This window comes from Stegostoma tigrinum, chromosome 19 (genome assembly GCF_030684315.1).
Source record: "Stegostoma tigrinum isolate sSteTig4 chromosome 19, sSteTig4.hap1, whole genome shotgun sequence".
Taxonomy (NCBI): Eukaryota; Metazoa; Chordata; class Chondrichthyes; order Orectolobiformes; family Stegostomatidae; genus Stegostoma; species Stegostoma tigrinum.
Genome location: NC_081372.1, coordinates 17,834,865 through 17,847,856, shown reverse-complemented (window position 1 = coordinate 17,847,856; position 12,992 = coordinate 17,834,865). Strand labels below are relative to the sequence as shown.

At 38.4% G+C, this 12,992-nt stretch overlaps 1 protein-coding gene across 2 annotated transcripts in view; it reads right to left on the bottom strand.

Moving 5' to 3' along the window:
• Positions 1 to 2,287: 2,287 nt before the first annotated feature.
• The window catches only part of mybl2b (v-myb avian myeloblastosis viral oncogene homolog-like 2b), a 35,729-nt gene continuing 25,024 nt past the window's right edge, over positions 2,288 to 12,992 (bottom strand). The window contains exons 11-17 of one of the 2 annotated variants that reach the window (XM_048549691.2): positions 11,236 to 11,378; positions 9,024 to 9,126; positions 8,828 to 8,923; positions 8,173 to 8,286; positions 7,198 to 7,332; positions 6,945 to 7,025; positions 2,288 to 5,711 (exon numbers count right to left, since the gene is read on the bottom strand). In XM_048549691.2, the coding sequence (XP_048405648.1) occupies positions 5,586 to 5,711; positions 6,945 to 7,025; positions 7,198 to 7,332; positions 8,173 to 8,286; positions 8,828 to 8,923; positions 9,024 to 9,126; positions 11,236 to 11,378 (798 nt within the window). In that variant the 3' untranslated portion in view covers positions 2,288 to 5,585. The remainder of the gene's footprint in view (positions 5,712 to 6,944; positions 7,026 to 7,197; positions 7,333 to 8,172; positions 8,287 to 8,827; positions 8,924 to 9,023; positions 9,127 to 11,235; positions 11,379 to 12,992) is intronic. The other variant, XM_059652751.1, reaches the window with a different exon arrangement.

Here is a 12,992-nt window from a genome sequence, read left to right as displayed (position 1 = left end):
TGATTAAATATACATGCATTTCACCACCTGTAATGGAGGAATAGTGCATTTGCTTTATCATTTTAAATCAACATACTTCTTATTCAGTACACCACTACCCACTGAATTTATCAGTTCAGTCATTTGATAGTGCAGAACTTGAGTACTGAAGAATGACAGTCAAAGCTTTTCAGTTTGCACTCAACAGAACATTTGTAAGACTACCAGCATAAATGGAGAACAATATTTCATGCTGTTTGAGAAGACCATACTGATGGCAAAGGCATTACAATGAATAATGCACTGGTTACACAAATGATTACATTTAAACTGTCAAGCTTTGCTTAAATTTAAACTGACTCAGGTTGATCAAGGTATTACCTTGAGGATGAAGCAGAAAACTGTAATAGCATACTTTGAGATTACAGAAGCAGTGTGCGTACACAGGTTCTTTCCTCCTGCAAATAGGTTTTAATATATATAAAACCTCTCACATAGTGTATGACAAAAGAGTCTAACAATCTTAAAACAGTTTTCCTAGCACAAAGGATATTTTGGCAATTTGTTGTTCAACTGAAGAATCATATCAAAGATTGGGCACTTGTGAATTTTGCAAGCACAGATGGTTACGGATCACTTCTTTGCTACAAGCAACCAAAATGTTGTTTGATATGATCCACCACTTTTGGGGGTGTATGTAGCATTTCATCCAGCACTGAAGCTCATACACAACTATTTCTGCAGAAAGCAAAAAAATTCTCTCTTCTGGCAGCATCCAGTTTATGGCACACACTGCAGTTGCTGGTACCATGAAGTAAAAGCACAAGACATCTAGCTTCATCAGCTTTCTTCTGAGACTACTTAGCCTCCCAAGCTAGCCGGAGGCAAATGGGTCACTTTTCAGGACCCAAAGTAGTTGCAATAGCCCCATTCTTTAGTGTGCTGGATAGCGAGAGAAGATTCAACCACGGTATCCATTATCTCGTAGCATGGCTGTGATGCACCTCATTTCAGCTTCAAGCTTGCAAGATGAGCAAGTGATTTGGGCTCTGTTTGGAGGTTGCCAATACAACCATGCAACTATTTGCACATAACCATGCAACTATTAGATTCCCAATGTGTACACTGATTGCTGACAGTAGGTTTGTAGATGGTAGCAGAGAACAATAATAGATTTCTCAATTAGCACAAAGGTCTGCTCCATTTCAAAAAGATAAATGGAGTGCAGATGGGGCTCAAGGAAATTTGTATATACAGCTGCAGATTCAAACATAACTGTTGTATCATCTACACACTACAAATATGCAAAGAATAGGAGATTAGATCTTGCCCCAAGTTTCAGTGTTTCTCACTGAACCTAAGAAAAAGATGGTGGCAATAGGTGGGTTTAGAAGGATCCGATGATAATACCAACTACTTGATCAAAACGACATCATTAAAACTGAACTCAAATACATAAGTTGTTCAATGAATACTGACGTAGGCAGGTCTAGATCAACATAGTCTAGTGTTGCACCACAAAATGTGTCTGACTTCCTTAAATGACGCATTGGTGAACAGAATGTCAAACAAGCATATGGACATGGCATTGCTATCAATATGCAAATGTGAAGGTGTACTCACAGTAGATGTGGAAAGCCCTATTCAAAACGGGTGATACATTTCCCATCCATTTGGTCAACTCATGCTGTGCAGAACCAAATCACAAATAAGACAGGACGTAAAAGATACCACTGACTGCCAATAAATTTGCACTGTCTTCTCTCAGTATAAGACACCTCTCTAATACTGAGACACAGGCTACTAGACTAGGTGGGATTGAGGTTCAGAAGGAAGAGGATATAAAGGTCTCTGCTAATTTACCACAATCAGCTCCTACACGTCCCTCAATATCCTGCGACTCAGAAGGTGTAGATAGATAAGTTCCCTGGGCCGGATGGGATTTATCCTCGGATCCTCCGGGAAGCCAGGGAGGAGATTGCCGAGACTTTGGCATTGATCTTTAACTCGTCATTGTCTACAGGAATAGTGCCAGATGACTGCAGGATAGCAAATGTGGTTCCCCTGTTCAAGAAGGTGAGTAGAGACAACCCTGGTAATTATAGACCAGTGAGCCTTACCTCAGTTGTTGGTAAAGTGTTGGAAAAGGTTATAAGGGATAGGATTTATAATCATCTAAAAAAAGAATAAATTGATTAGGGATTGTCAGCACGGTTTTGTGAAGGGAAGGTCGTGCCTCACAAACCTTATTGAGTTCTTTGAGAAGGTGACCAAACAGGTAGATGAGAGTAAACCGGTTGATGTGGTGTATACGGATTTCAGCAAGGCGTTCGATAAGGTTCCCCACAATAGGCTATTGTACAAAATGCGGAGGAATGGAATTGTGGGAGATATAGCAGTTTGGATCGGAAATTGGCTTGCTGAAAGACGACAGAGGGTGGTAGTTGATGGGAAACGTTCATCCTGGAGACCAGTTACTAGTGGTGTACTGCAAGGGTCAGTGTTGGGTCCACTGCTGTTTGTCATTTTTATAAATGACCTGGACAAGGACGTAGAAGGATGGGTTAGTAAATTTGCAGACGACACTAAGGTCGGTGGAGTTGTGGATAGTTACAAAGGATGCTGCAGGTTGCAGAGAGACATACATAAGCTGCAGAGCTGGGCTGAGAGGTGGCAAATGGAGTTTAATGCAGACAAGTGTGAGGTGATGCACTTTGGTAGGAGTAACCGGAAGGCAAAGTACAGGGCTAATGGTAAGATTCTTAGTAGTGTAGATGAGCAGAGAGATCTCGGTGTCCATGTACACAGATCCTTGAAAGTTGCCACCCAGGTTGACAGGGCTGTTAAGAAGGCATACAGTGTTTTAGCTTTTATTAATAGAGGGATCGAGTTCCGGAATCAAGAGGTTATGCTACAGCTGTACAAAACTCTGGTGCGGCCGCACTTGGAGTATTGCGTACAGTTCTGGTCACCGCATTATAAGGAGGATTTGGAAGCTTTGGAAAGGGTGCACAGGAGATTTACTAGGATGTTGCCTGGTATGGAGGGAAGGTCTTACGAGGAAAGGCTGAGGGACTTGAGGCTGTTTTCATTAGAGAGAGAAGAAGGTTGAGAGGTGACTAAACTGAAACATATAAAATAATCAGAGGGTTAGATAGGGTGGATAGGGAGAGTCTTTTTCCTAGGATGGTGACGGCGAGCACGAGGGGGCATAGCTTTAAATTGAGGGGTGAAAGATATAGGACAGATGTCAGAGGTAGTTTCTTTACTCAGAGTAGTAAGGGAATGGAATGCTTTGCCTGCAACTGTAGTAGATTCACCAGCTTGAGGCACATTTAAGTAGTCATTGGACAAGCATATGGACGTACATGGAATAGTGTAGGTTAGATGGGCTTGAGATCGGTATGACAGGTTGGCACAACATCGAGGGCCGAAGGGCCTGTATTGTGCTGTAATGTTCTATGTTCTCTTATTGATCTGTAAATATCATGTGTGGGTTAAAAAATTAAACGTTTTGTTGTAAAATCAAATGCTTTCAATGTTTATACGTTGTTTTTAACCTGATCACTTTAGTACAGTGGAATTTTTCCAATCTAAGTGCAATTAGACTTTCAGGCCATGAAAACATTTCTTGAATAAAATAGCGTATTAACAAAAAATAAAAATATATAGTCTCTTTTGTTCTAACAAAGCACTGAAATAGTTTATTGAGTAGACACGTTCACTGGTTCCTACCAAACACCATTTCTTCCCAAAAAAAACGCAAACTCCCAGAATCTCTGTCCAGAAGATAAAGGAGCAATGGGCTGCTTTCATTCTAGCTACTAAATTAACAACATTGGAATTCCAATTGCTAGGAAGGAAAATAAACTTAGAACAGTTTAAATTCTAAAACAACTGTAAAACTCAAATCTATCCCATCTATTTTACATAGAAAAACATTGACAGAGTATGTACAAAATGAAATTCAGATATTATCTGCAGCGGTTTCAAGTGTTCTCTCAAATGTCTTTCCTTTTGAATGTCAAAGGTCAAACTTAAATCAGATACAAGTGACATAACAGATATACAAACTAGTCTTTAGAGAAGGCAGGAACTAACAGACAGAAAATGATCCCAAGTCTCGAGAGACAAATAAATAGGAGTACATGTACATGGGAGCTGGGGGTGAGGTAATGAGACAGTCAGGGAGAGTATTGTTAGGATGAAAATCATGCAGTTGAAATGACCTTACAAGTTAGGAAATGGAGTCAAAAATCTGACTCAAAGAATGTTTGTCGAAAAGAAACCTTTGAGTCAGCAGTTTGTGGAAGGCGAATGACTTCTAGTTGGAACCCAATTTATTTGCTTCTGAAGAAAATCAGCATTCCCTCCTTCTGCATCGTGCACAGTGAGGTCAAAGTTTACATTTGAGACCTAGATGGCCATAGTAGTATTTTAGAACTTCGTGCATAACTCACCATTGCAGTTTAGACAAAATTCGTGTATCTCACCAGCTGGGAGAGAACTGCAACATTTTTTTCACAATTTTAAAAGGCACAATGTTAGTTTTTCCTATGGCAACCATCTCAAATTTTATACTAGAGTCCTAAATGATCAGTTGTGTATGTTTCAGCATTGAAGTTACTGCTTTCAGGATTTAAAATGATCAGCTATCAATTCCTTGATGGGAACAGAGATCACAGACCAACGATATAGGACACAGGGATCTCAAACAATGCTCAGTTTTTTCAGTCTTAATGTTGTAATGGCATAAATTATGAAAAATGGGTCTGTGAATGTTACAGATCATGTAAAGGAAAGTGATACTTAATTCTACACTTGTTACTTGAATAGTCATTAATTATCTTTATAACAGATTTGGGAGGATAGCTGATAAAGTTGGTACTTTATAAAAGATCAAATAAAGTTACTTTGGAAGCAAACCGTCATATTAACAAGCATTTGAGTTAATAACTGTTCTGGTATTTCTCTACCTTATCCCAGTGAAAACATTCTTCCCCATTAAGCACTGCATCATCTTTTTCTTTGCAAGATTATAAAATAAGAATTTTGCAACCCAAGCAGCAAGCTTAATTCATGTTGCTGTTCGAACAAATAAAGCTTTCACTCTTGATTTTGTGCTCGAAGCAGCAAAAAGTGCACCTTCAATCTGAAGAGTTAACTGAACAAGGTTACATTGACAAACGTGATAAGACATTATTAGAGAGCTCTTCTCAATTGCTTAATACCAAGGACAATTTTGCCTGTACAAGTAACTGATCCACATTGAAGCTTTTCAGTGGGGGAGAAAAAAAATTTAGATGCTTAACATTTAATTAACTAACAGGATTTCTTTTTAAAGGAAAAAGCTACAATTGATCATGTTCTTATAACTTGAAGTTTCCAAACCAGTTATGCAGTGTATAAATTGGCTCTATTAAGTTAGTTGTCCTTAGTCAGGACAATATTTCTCTCCACAATGATATACTGTTTTGACTCAACAAAAAAATTACTGAAGCATCAGGTTTTATAAATCCATGATTGTTTAGTTTGTGTTCCACAAATTAATTCTTTCCATTTAAAGAGTCATCCAAATAGAACATTCAAATCTTTTGTACATTGTGTTATAAAATCAAAGTCCTAGAGGTGTGAGTTGTTTTGAATGCATTTAAGTACTTTCTGGCTTTCTCAGTCATTATGAGCTGATCCTTTGTTCTTCCAAAGGCCACTGTTTCCCAAGCGCTATTCACCTGCAAAACAATAAAAAAGTTATTGCCACTAACAAAACATGTTTCAGCTCCAACTATGCAAGTTACAATTGTAAGTATGTTATCCTAATCAAAGAACTTCAAAATTCTGAAGGCCAAGTGTATCACAGAGTGCAGTACATGACAGTGTAAAAATGTCTACGTAGAGTATAGGCCTATGTACAGTCCGTTAGATCCCTCCCAATTTTCAGCTAATACATGCATATGTAGGGCTAAACTATTGAATGGAGAGTGGCTCAATGGTCCAGCCCAGTGATATACAGTTAGGGATATGTCTGCCCTGTCATCACACGCGCACACATGAAAGGAGCAGCATCAGGACACTATTTAAAATGAGTCACAACACATTGCAACAACGCTAAACTACGCAAAGCAGAACAGGAACACTTATACAGAGTCTTCAAAAAGGGGCAGATACCTGAAAAGCAAAATCTGCCTTTACCTCCAATACAACCCACAGCAGGAAGACAACTTGACTAGACTCCACTAATCACCCTACTGTTCAAAGGACATTTGAGATGACCACAAGACTACTCAGACCCCGAGGTATCAGTGTAGCCCACAAACCAACAACCATCCTACAACTGCTACTGACAAGCATAAAAAGGACCCTACACGCAAAACCTGTGTAATATACAAAATACTATGCAAGAACTGTGAGAAACACTACACAGGCCAAACCAGAAGAAAACTGACAACACAGCTACCTGAACACCAACTAGCCAACAAGAGACATCACCAATTTCCACTTGTCTCACTACATACGGACAATGAATGACATCAATTCAACTGGGCAACATCTCCATAAAATCGCACAAGCCGAACAGCGAATTTATGGAAGGCTGGTATTCCAAACAGAACTCCAACAAACACATGGTACACAGGGTCAAATTCAATGAGAAACAGAACCAGAAGTAATACCACCGACCCCCACAAACCAAGGCACATAAATAACAAGTGGAACAGAACACCAACTCTTCACCGGAGGCACACTGGCAATGTTACCTAGCAGGGTGACAATACATTTGCATCCAAGCCCGCTGGCTTGGCCAGCATGTTTACAACCCCACCAACCATTTACATGAGCTGCACGACATAAAACACCTGAAGAACAATTCTGAAGAAGAGTCGTTGGACTGGTAACATTATCGCCGTTTTCTCTTTACAGATGCTGCCAGACCCACCGTTTCTGCAGAAATATCTATTTTTGATTACCTCAAGTTTGTAATGAGTTAGCAAATCATGCTGTAAAGCAAACACATTCTGTGGACGGACAGAACAGTGATTTTCACAGAGCTGAAATAAAACAAACATAATCTGAAGAATCAAGACAGAATCAATTACAAGACAAAGAAAGCTGTTACAATATGTGCAGTTCACAATTTAAGTAGAAGGTTAGTGGTCCTCACCTGGCATTTCCATAGACAGTGACTAAACAAGTCTATTTTGAATAAGTAACATGACTTACCCATTTTGGAGTTTCTGGTTTAGAAGGTTTGAATGAAAAACTAGTCTCTTTATTGGGTACAATAAAACCTCTGTTCAGGGTATCATTTTTACTTGAAGAGCTGTTCAAAGATTTTGATACGAAGTCTTCTGTCTGCTTATGAGGAGAAAATAAAAATCAGGATCTTGGTAATAATGCAGCAGTAATTGTGCACAAAGTCCCAGGTTCCATTCACATGGAATACAAAATGCTTACTAAATTGCTCCCTGGGCCTTAGAGGCTGACTTATAGCACTCAAAGTGGACCAAGTCCCAAGCCTGCTTATATCCCCCAGGGATGTGTGTCTGCTCATTTTTTTAAAAAATGTTTTAACGGACACCCCTGTGCTCAATTGTGTCATAGTTCTTTTTAAAAAATAGCTATCCCGAAACAAAAAGATTCAGCTGAGCCTCAGAAATCATTCTACTTCAATTGCTAAATAGCCTTCTTTCAAGAATGTCTAAGTGATTGAAAAGACAGGGCTTACTCAAAAAATTTTTGACATGACCAAGATTTATTGTTGGAGAAAAACTAAGTCAGGAGATTTGAAGAGTGTCAAAGATCCTCCTTTTCTTTATCACAAGAAAACAAACAAACAAATACTGTTCCACTTCCATCGGGATACAGCAGTGAGTGAAAGTCACAGCTAACTGCTTCCATCTCTACTGAAAGCCAACTAATCAAAGATTATCTCTGGAAAAGCCAATCTTTATCTGCTCTCTCTGAAATCTGTTAAACAACTGTTAAATGGGCTAAATAAAAACAGCACAATTGATGTATACTTCAGTCAGTTCTTGAATAACTGCCATTTCATTCTGAATTATTTTGACTAGGCAATTAGTCAAACAATTAAAGAAGTATTTGAACTATTTTCAAATTCAAGAGTAAAATATTACCATTTACTAGATTCTTACTTTAGCTCAACATTGTGCATACTTCTACTTGCAGGTGGGTTACCTGTTTGCTTGTGGTGGTGGTGCTGAAAACAGGCTGATTTGTTTTACTCCCATCCTTTTCCACAATGTCCAAAGCAAGGGACTTCCGCACTTTCTTCATAAGCGGTCTGTGCAGCTATACAAACAAGAGCAGTCATGATGAAACAAATGCCTGTCTGTGGAATGTTAGACAGATAATAAGTAAATATTTCTAATATCTGGAATGTTTTAACACGTTGCAAGACACAAATTTTAATGTACGATATAAAGGAATGTTGACCAAATAATAGATGAATGTGTGTATTAAAGGGGAAAATCAATACATGACTTGTCTCTTGACAAGACTTCAGAGGAAGCCCTGAAGATTGTGCTTCATGCATTCTGAAAGATCATAATAGTTTCAATTATTTCCACATAATTTCAACACAAAAAAAAAACCATTTAAAGTAGATCTCAAAATAACTTCCATTAGTCTGAAGTCAAATTTGTGACAAATACTGCTATTGGGCTTATAAATTTAGTTTGTAAAACAAACAATTCTACAAATAAAGTTCATAAATAAATATACGCCTATATATAGTAAAGCTTCACAAAATGAGAACCTACATTGAAACTTAAGGTGAGTGATTAAATAGCAAAAGAAAAATAATTTTATTGGCTAAACAGTGCATACTAACCCCATGCTGCTTTCGTTTTGCTAACTGGACTTCCTCTTCCTGCAAAATATTCCTCAAACCATCTTTTAGATCCTCCTCAAATTGAGATACTGGGTACTAGGTTTATGTAAAAAGGGAGAATCACATTTGTGCAATTAAAATATTTTCAGAAATACACGATTAGTGAAATCATTTTTACAAATTAGTCTATACAAACTCGAGGTTTTGCTGCTCCAGATTTATCCAGCCCATTTTTGAAAGGAGTAGGCGTTCTTGGTGTACTATCCAAAAGAGATCTTCGACTCCTGGGAGTTCGAAAACTGCAAAGTTAAAAAAAAATACAGAAAATGAAATAATTCACAACAAATTTCATATTCCTTCAATTGTAAGCATCACGATTGAATAAATTATTGAAGTAAATTGGCAAATTAACACTAGTTAAAATTCTATTTACTGTTTTGAATATGCTTCAAATCATCTAAAAATCAAAACAATTTTCTTTTGTTTAGCACGTTCAATCTAAAATAGAGGGTTGTTTTTGCTATACAGGGGGAACAGCAGCAACTCAAGTGCAATTACGTGCATTATCAGTTGCTTGGCTGAATTAGGATGCAGAGAAGGATTTTTTGAGCAAGCCAATTTATTAGGGGTGGTGGAAAGAGGGGGTATGGCTTGTTTTATTCATATTATTCAGTTACTTGAAAGTGTGATTAAAGTGGATGAGTCATAGCAACAAACCAAAACAAAAGGCAATGTTACAAAAATCAACATGAATTTTTTTCTGAACTGCTTAATATGAAAATTAATTAATTTTATGATACATGAATGAAGCTAGTTCATAGTTTACCCATATTTAAATAACCTTAGCAAATTTAGAAGATATTAGATTTGTTTGACTTCAGAGGTTTGATTTTGCACAATAGGTTATGTGCACTGTGCACGTTTCTTAAATCTCCACACTTGTTACTGTTAATACCCCGGACTTACCAAGGACACCAGGAACAGATAAAATGATTCTAAAAACAAGTCTTAAGTTTCTAGCAGACAAGAAAAATAATTATGTGCTCTCAGTGGGATTTAATGAGTTCTCATAATTTAGCATTAGTTTTATTCGGATTACAAACAAAATTTGAACATGCAAAATACTGTACATGCTGAATATCTGACACAATAAATCACTGGATATGCTGAGCAGGTCAGGCAGCATCTGTGGTGAGAAACAGAATTAAATGTTTCAAGTTGATGACATTTCATTGGAAAAAATGGAGGCAGGGGAGAGGGCCATATATTTGGCAGTGCCTCAGAGGATGATAATTTGCTTCCATGATTCTGCAAGCTCTTTCCGCTGCTTGTGCTTGGCCTCCACATGCTCCACTTGGTGGGTGGCATCATTGTGGATGCATCTTCTTTCTTGTGTCTTCTAGGGCATACAATTACCACATGTAAGTGAGGATATTGCATTTGACGACAGACACTTTCAGGGTATTGTTAGAGCATTTCCTCTGCCCCCCTTGTGATTGGAGTTACAAGTGCAGATCTTGGAGTAGCCCTTGTTGGGGGATGTCTTGTGCCAGGCACGCAAACCAGTACTGATGTTTCTTGGTCAAGAGGGTGAGCTCCATGCAGGTGTTGACAATGGTGACTTCGAGAGTAGACCACACACTCTGGACACTTTCCAGGTCTAGCACATTGCTGCCTCACAGTCAACCTAGTGACAATCACCCGAGTAGGTCTTTCTTCTAAGTGTCTTGGAGTCCAGCAATACAGAGTTTCTTATAGCAGATGGATCTTTTTTGCCCATGTCAATTTCAAGCCCAGTTGATAGAGATGGTGGAGCAATTAGTCAGTAGTGGGTCCAGCAGTCAATGCTCTAATGTGGGTGATGTGGACGTGGATGAGTATCATATATTCAATGTAAAGTCAACTGTCGATGTCTTAATTCCCTTGGAAAATGGGTTAACTTGTATGACAAGTATAAAACTGAACAACTAATGTGGGTGACCATCATCTTTGTCATTCAACTTGTGGGTACTGCTTTGTGCGCGCTTAACTTGAACTCCTGCACACCTTTGCAGCAGTCCATAAACTCTTTCTTCCTCCCTTAATCTCAGTTATAAGCATGAGCAAGCAAAACACTCATTTGTGGGGTGAAAAAGAGAGGTCAGCTAGGAATGAACGTATAGCTTGTCAAGGTGTAAAAAGGAAAGTCCATACATGACAAGTACATGTAAAAACAAGTGGTTTTTATGTCAGTCCTATTGATCCCCATCCCTCCATGCTTCTAAATTCTGCTAAAGCACATCACACCTCCAATTTTTCAAAAGTTCTGATGAAAGGATGTAGATCCAAAACATGTACTCTTATTCTTCTGACAGATTTCTAGTGTCCACAGTATATTTTCTGAATTAGTTATGCATTTAACTACTTACACAGAGTTCTCCTTTTGAACTTTGGGTGTATAGTCCCGCTGGAGTGGAGCTGTAACTATGATTTTCTGGTTACAAACTGGAGTTGAGGTAAGAGATGGGTTCTCGAGATCAAGATTATCTTGTTTGGTCCAGAAGTTTAAAAACTGTAAAGGGGAAGAAAGAGGAATATGCAACAAAATTGTATTTAACAATTTCAAATAGCACACTTAAAATTGTAAGGTTACATTTAACCACAGAAGGAAATTAACATGGAACCACCTGTGAAATTTCCACTTCACCCAAATACATTCATCAATATTGCAGACAGAATCAAGCAGCATCTCAACAACTTCGACACTTCCGTGGCAACAGTCCCAAAGAAAAGCACTAGAAAGACTTGAACATTAAGTGGAGGCTGGGACGAGGATAGGGAAATGTAATTAAAAACATCACAACCAGCTTTAAACTTTAGTCAAAATAAACATTTCTTACAGAAAGGTATTTGTAAAAGTGCAACCATATTCCAAAAGGAGACTATCAACGGCTGACTAGAAGTTCAGATGAAACCTGATGAGGACCTATTAAAATCTGAGGTGCTGTGAACAAACAGCACTTCAATATTAACTTGTGCCATACCACCAGTTAAAATCGTTTTTTGACACAGCGATTGTTTACTTGGATCTAAACTACATCACAGAGGAATAAAGGAAGCTGATGCAATGCAGGTAGAATCAACACAGATATTGAGAGCTTAAGCAAAGCGGGACTATAAATTTGAAGTAGTTGTTTGTAGAAAATAGAAGTTGAACAGAAATTACTAAGAAGAGACGTAGTGCTCAATTGTGCAAATCAATTAGTTGGAAAGTGAAAGCAGGCTCAATTAACTTGTTTTGACCTTGGGAATCGTGACTTTGCTTAATCTTCACATTGTGAGGCAGGAATTGCCAAAATAAACTATTATTCTAAACAGCAAGTTTCTTTCTGCCCAGGCTCAAGATTAGAAGCGCCAAATGCTTTCCTTTAGAAAATGTTAAATTAAGCCGCTGAACTACAGGGACGCAAAAAACTTTCAGAGGGGTGAAGAAACCCAGCAGATGTCTTCATAGTGTAAACCACATTTATTTGTACAGCTTTCCAAGCAAACTACAACTTTAGATGACAGGAGCTCCAGATTGCACCAAGCATCTATTGGCAGCTCAGTTTCCGAGAACTCTTCAATCTGCTTTATCATCTCATTTGTTTTTTTATGATGCTGCTGCTTAATAGGAGCAGGAGTTGGCTATTTGAGCCTTCTCTATCATACAATATGATCATGGTTAAACATCCAACTCTGTCCCCATACCCTTGATCCTTTCAGCCCCAAGAACTACATCAGACTCTTCCTTGAAAACATCAATATTTTGGCCTCAAACGCTTTCTGCAGCAGAGAATTCTGCAGAATTTCCAGGAATTCCACACACTCATTTCAGTCCTAAATGGCCCAATCCATATCCTGAAACAGTGACCCCTGGTTCTGGACTATCTTGGGGGACATCCTTCTTGCATTCACCCTGTCTAGTATCGTTAGAATTTTATACATTCCTTCATTCTTCTATCTCCAGAGTACATCATCTTTACTGATCCAGTCTCTTCACAATTCAGTTCTGCCTGCTCAGGAATCGGTATAGTAAAATTCACTGCACTCCCTCTATAGCCCTAATATTTTGTCTCATAATGAGGCCAGAACTACTTCAGATACAGTTTTGCCAAAGCCCTACACAATTGCTGCAAGACTGTAC